Consider the following 6,218-nt stretch of genomic DNA (forward strand, 5'->3'; position numbering starts at 1 on the left):
TCATTTGTGAGTTTTGAGCTTTCTTCCTGAATGGGAAGTTTTTCAAAATTTGAAACATTAGTGCAGTGGTTTATGTTAAAATAAACCTTTGGGTTAAGTTGTCGCAAGCAGGTTTTTCTTGTGTTTCTTGTGAATTTGGTCTTAAATTTTTATTTCAAGTGGCATTAAAAAGTCTTGAAAAGTCTTGAATTTAACTTGCTTTATGCTGTAGGAACCCTGTAAAAGCTGAACCACAGGTATGTCTAGGAGAGAAACAGGACTATCATCTATGATTGAAGGTGTATTTCCCTCCAGGGTGGAATCGCAGCCATTAAAAAGCAGAGTATAAAGTAATGAGTTTGAACTAACATTCTGCAGAATTGGAGATAAAAGCAAATTAAGTAGAATGTTGAAAAGTGGTCCCCATGTCCTCCAGCACGCTAAGTCTATAGCAGCAAAACTATAGTTAGGTCAGGATAACGTCTATTTTAAGTTTTATTGGAGGGACTGTGCTACTGTGAGCCCTTTTTACCTTAATTAACCACTTTTAACATTTTTGGATTATATGACATCATGGATTCTTGGAAATATCAGGGAATATTAGATCGTAACCAATGTGGTAAATAGGATCGTCAGTGGTCGTCCAAAACCGACCAACTGACCAAATCAGCCCAGAAATGCTTCATCAGGGCAATAGCCAGATGGCTTCTCTCTGAATGACCCAACTTTTTGAAATGTAATCTATGTTTAAACCTGAACAGAGAGCTTCTACAAAAAAGTACAACTTATTTAGATGGGATTTCCTTATTCTTTATTGCAAAGTGTAAATATAGGAACCCAAGTGAAAGGTTTGGTCTTTCTCAATATTATGGTACCGCAAGACGCATTTGGTTTCAGGGTTTTTACACCATTGCTCTATCTGTGTCAGCAAGTATGCGGGGGATTGTATGGTGTCATTCATTGTTGGTCTGCTGTTTATAAGAAGTTTCACTCTTACCTTCAGACGACCTGTTTGTTTTGGTCACACACAGCATCTAAATATGTAAGGTGGGCGTCAGCCAGCAGTAAACACAGGAAACAGATCTTATCAGCCTTTGGCCACAGTTGGCGTCAGTGGCGTGCAGTCAGTCCGTCATTGTTTACAGCTAGACATGCAAACTAGCTGTGACAGACCCGGGGTGGATTTTTGTTAAGATGATGAGGTTTAAAACAAAGGGCTGGAAAATAACTAATCCCCACAGACTTAAGTGTAAAACGTTGGTCTGATATCAGATGATTATGATTCCATTGTTTCGTAAATAATGTAAAATAAACAAAAGGGTTTCTGTTAATGCCGAAAACAAAACGGGACTGAGTTGTTGTGTTGCGTTATCAGCACCTCTGCTTCTTCCTCTTGTTGTATTTTTGTGTCACTCAGTGATGCGACAGGTGTTCCAACATCGGCCCTGCTCACATGTCACCGCGGCTCTTTATTCTCTGCCGTTTCTCTCTGTCAGCCTGACCTCAAACTCACACCCCCTCTATTTACCTGACCAGGTGTGATGAGTGGGCACAAGGCTGATGCCAAAGCACTCAGCCCCTTAATCGACACTACAGTGTGCTTTAATGCGCTCTAGGTAGCTCTAGGTACTCGAGGTAGTTTGTTATCAAGAAGTAAAATGAAAATCTTACTTTATTTATATTCTTACAATAAAAATCCTAAATAAGTAGCACATGTTTGTCTTTAGTCCTAAAATTTTTTTCCTCCAGACCTTCTTAAAGACAATATATTGATTTTCCTCCCTCTCTTCTAGCAGTTTTCATACCTGCTTCTGAAACTTTAAAGGTATACTATCCAACCTGTGTTGATTTTCCAGCGAGGCTCCCCCCAGAGGGCAAAAGTAAAAGTGCACTGTCGTAAATATGCTCAGCTGTTCTCCTGGTTTCTCCGTCAAGCCAGGCGCGGTTGTTTTGAGCTTAGCAGACAGGCGAACGCAACGAATCGCCATGTCTACTGCGGTAGAGAGCCCTTTTCTTCTTTCTTGCCTGCTCCGACATGGGCTTTTGCTGTTTTCTCGCTGGTTCCACCATGATAACTGCACAAATATCGCCACTGCGCTAGCAACGAGCACGCCTTTCACTAGGGGCAAGTAAGACCGACTCACGCGGTGCACGAGACTTCTGAGCCTGTGGGTGCGGGCCGAGGGCTCCTGCAATTGCAGGTACGGTATTTCCCCGACAGACCACCAGGGCGGCCGAGAAAACCTTTGTTCGACCTGAAATGAGTCATTTAATCATCCAAAACGTTATGGAACACATTAATTAACTGAAAAATGTTGCATAGTATGCCTTTAAAAGCCAAGTGCGATTTTACTTCAGCATCTCTTCTGTAACAGGCTCATGTCTCGGTTGGATGAGTCCGACCTGCTGGCACAGGTATAATCATCATCTTTGCCACAAAACAATAACACAGCCTCATATATCAGTTCTTTTATTGGCAGATATTTAGTTTTAAAGCCAATATCAGTGGATACCAATAGAGTAAAAATAGCTCTTCTTTATTTAGTTTAACATCAACCTAAATCGGAGGCTCATTAGAGAACATGGATGAACAAATGGCAGAATTAAGACCAAGAAAAACAGGACGGACTCAGGAGGAAGCCTAAATTCGAACGCTGTGCCGACTAATCTTTAATAAAATGCCAAAGATCGGTGCTCACAGATCCAGTTCCTGAGGTTTGTCAGGGTAAGATGGTTTTAAGCTCAGAGGACAAAATATTATGTAGACTTGTTAGTGGATGACCAAGTTACGGAGGAGGATTAGGGCCACTGAAAAAAAAAGGTTAACGGATTTTTTAATTTTATTTCAGTTTAACATGGGAGGAAAAAAATTAGAATTCTGACTTTTTTCTAAGAATTCTGACTTTAATCTCAGAATTCTGACTTTAATCTCAGAATTCTAACTTTAATCCAAGAATTCTTACTTTAATCTCAGAATTCTGACTTTTTTCTCAGAATTTTGGATCTTAATGTAGATGGGCACCATGAAGGAAGAGATGTGGAGCACTCAGCTTCACTGACAAAGATGTGAGTTGTTTGAGGTGGCCAGTGACACATTGGTGGGAAATTACGGAATAAAGCAACTTTTTACTTGCCCAAGGGGTGTCCCCTCATTAATAGAGGAGCAGAAGGTCATTAAAACAAGAGAGCTAGTCTCTAAAACAGACATGGATATGGCTTGATGCTAACATGTTTGTTATCTGTCATTCTGAGAAATTCTGAGAAAAAAGTCAGAATTCTGACTTTTTTCCCATATTAAACTTAAATAAAATTTAAAAATCAACAAAACAAGGAGTACAAACAATTAAAACTCTTAGAGTAAACTAGAATTCTTTTGTGAAGAATTGTTTAACTTTCTGCTCCACACTCAACTTTATTGATAAAGCCTTTAAAACAACCACAGCTCCCACAAAGGGCTTTACATATCAGGTCAAGGTAAAATTTTATGAAGGAATAAAACAAATGTAATAAAATTAAATAATTAAAACGATTAAAACCATATAAAAAATAAAAATAAAACAAACCACAAATGCAAAAACAGGGATGCAATAAACAGTTTTTCTTTCCAAATAAAAGTATGTGGGGAGTGATGGCCCAGTTGTTTTTGAAGTGGAGAACAACAATCGTTCAGTTTGGTGTATATAGAGAATTTCATGATTTACATATTTTATGAACCACCTGAACCATTTGTTTGTTTTTGTTTTTTTCTTTTCTATGGCTTAATGTTGGCAGTGGGCTTTAGGCTGCCCTGCAAGGCTTTAAACCTGGGTTTAAATGGAGACTAGGCCATTCTCAAGCACATATCAAGGTGCTCATTTTGAGCCTGGATCCAGATTTATTTTAGATTCTGTTCATGGTGGAGAAGTCCCCATAAATTGCAGCAAGTATAATTATGGGTATGAACGCTTTAGCAATGCTGATGATGACGTAGCGTTCTGTGGTGGAGGGAAAACATCGATTTTAAGTTATTGAGGGTCAAACATTACCAGAAAATAAATATTGGTAACGAAAGACGGAGAGGAATGAAGGCGGACGTCAAGGGACAGACGGGAAGATGGACATGTTGGCTTCGATATGGCCCATAAGGCAGTATAAACAACACTTTGGAACAGAGATGAAGGCCGCTCCGAGGCCTTTGTTGACTCACTATGTCTGTGTATTTTGGTTTTTGTCTGTTTTGTTTGAGACTTCACGCTTTGCCGTGCCGAAAAAGACAAGTGTTTGAGTAAGGCAGGGCTAAATCTCATAACTTCTTCATCCGTTTGTGGAAGAATGTCCTTTTTAAGAGTTGGAAGTCGAACAAACACAAGAAGCACTCTGCACCTCATCTATTCTTCCTTCGTCATTCTTTGCTGTATTTCATCGGAAGAATCATATGTTCAGTTCTAAGAGGGTTGAGCAGATTATCGGAGAAGGGAAAGGCCCAGAAAAAGGGGAAATTCCAGAGATAACTGTATCCAAGGTTGGAAGGGCCAGATTGACAGGCTGCTCAGTCCAAACAGCTCGATTTAGCCCACAGGAACTCAGTCTGAACTTCTGCACTGCAGGAAGACACACAGGAGAGGGAGTGTGAGGGGTGGAGGACATCTAAAGGTGCAAACGCTGTACTCAGCCGAAAATAAATGGAATTTAAGTTTTTTTCTTCAGGAATAAAGTGAAACAAGCCAAAGAAATCTGAATTTTCATGCCTCTGCTCCAACATTCCCAGTCAGGTAACCGTTTTCTGGGTTTTAGAACAGTTTGTGACGGGAGCTCCTGTTTGTACCGCTCTGCAGGTGTTTCGTGTGGCCAGCGTTTGTCTAGGCAGCCCTCCAGACACCATCTGCTGGGAGTACCGGGACAAGGACAAGAACTTCCACCGCTTGGGACCCCTCAGCCCCCAGGAGTTCTACAGGCAACATGTCAAACCGCTTTACAACATTCAGGACAAAGTACGCACCACATCAAACAGACCACAAAAACTTCAGCTACATTCTTTCAAAGCTGTTGAGTCTCTAAACTGAGGCGTCTCCTCCTCATCCTCAGGTCTGCCTCGTAAACGACCCCCGACCGCAGAACCCTTACGGGAAGCTGTACAGCGTGGAGTTCCTGGGGAACATGGTCGGAGGCCGCAGCACCCTGTACAACAACCAACCCATCCAGCTGCTTAAGAAGGCCGCTGCAGACTCCATTAAGGATGGAGAGGTGCGTGGGGACGGGCCGATATGAAAAAGCTTCAATGTTTGGAAATGTAAAAAATAAAATGTTTTTTTCTGTCTTCCTACTTTTCTCAGGCTGTGTGGTTCGGGTGTGACGTCGGAAAACATTTCCACAGCAAACTGGGCATTAATGATATGAATGTGTAAGTAGGATTAAAGGATGGCTCTCATTAAAGTAGAATAGAATAGAAAATCCCTTTATTGTCCCACAATGGGGAAATCTTGGTGTTTACAGCAGCAAAAAATCTTAGATTTAAATAAAAGTCTATTTTTGATTTAGATTTTCTTTACAAATAAAAATGGCAAATTTTTGCTTTTTATTTTGTTCTGTTTTTACTTCACCTATTCTTTATAAAATGGAGCTGAAGCTCGATGTGTTTGACCTCAGTCATCAGTTTTCATTTCTTCTGTGTTCCATCTTGACTCTCACTGTAGTAGGGCTGCAACAACGAATCGATAAAATCGATAAAAATCGACATTCAAAAGCATTGGCAACGAATTTCATCATCGATTAGTTGTGTCGCACGATTAATGCGTCATCCGCCGCCGTTGTCATTACTGCCACTTGATTGAAACGCGGGAAGAAAAGAAAAACGGCAGAGCGAGCCAGCGCTCTATTGACCGATAGCGCAAACGCAAGCTGCGTCTCAATTCGCAGACGGCCTGCGCTTTGTAAAGCGAAAAAAGTCATAACATTCAACTTTTGTAAAAACAAATGAACATGGCACGGAACCACCACTGTTATGATGCAGCACCTGAAAAGGAAACACGTTGGAGCCTTCGATGGCAGTGAAGAGAGCTGATCAGCAGGGTGAGCGGCCATGTTTGTTTGGTTTTAAAGTGGGGAAACGTAACGTTAGTTTCTCAGGTAGCTCATCTGATGCTTTCCTTAGCGTGTTAGTTGGTTACAGACGGTGATAAGGTTGGCTCCTTTTTTTACTTTTAATTTCATTTGAATTAGCTTAAGCAGCGTTGTTTGTTCTGTCTAAAATGTTTATTTTG

At 40.8% G+C, this 6,218-nt stretch overlaps 1 protein-coding gene across 1 annotated transcript in view; it reads left to right on the forward strand.

The window, feature by feature from the left end:
* The window catches only part of blmh (bleomycin hydrolase), a 43,294-nt gene that overhangs the window by 24,013 nt on the left and 13,063 nt on the right, over nt 1-6,218 (forward strand). Inside the window, exons 4-6 of the mRNA XM_015395747.1 lie at nt 4,683-4,949; nt 5,044-5,202; nt 5,292-5,359. Of these exons, the coding sequence (XP_015251233.1) occupies nt 4,683-4,949; nt 5,044-5,202; nt 5,292-5,359 (494 nt within the window). The remainder of the gene's footprint in view (nt 1-4,682; nt 4,950-5,043; nt 5,203-5,291; nt 5,360-6,218) is intronic.

The sequence above is a fragment of the Cyprinodon variegatus genome, unplaced genomic scaffold (genome assembly GCF_000732505.1).
Source record: "Cyprinodon variegatus isolate N-32 unplaced genomic scaffold, C_variegatus-1.0 Scaffold759, whole genome shotgun sequence".
In the NCBI taxonomy this organism is placed as follows: domain Eukaryota; kingdom Metazoa; phylum Chordata; class Actinopteri; order Cyprinodontiformes; family Cyprinodontidae; genus Cyprinodon; species Cyprinodon variegatus.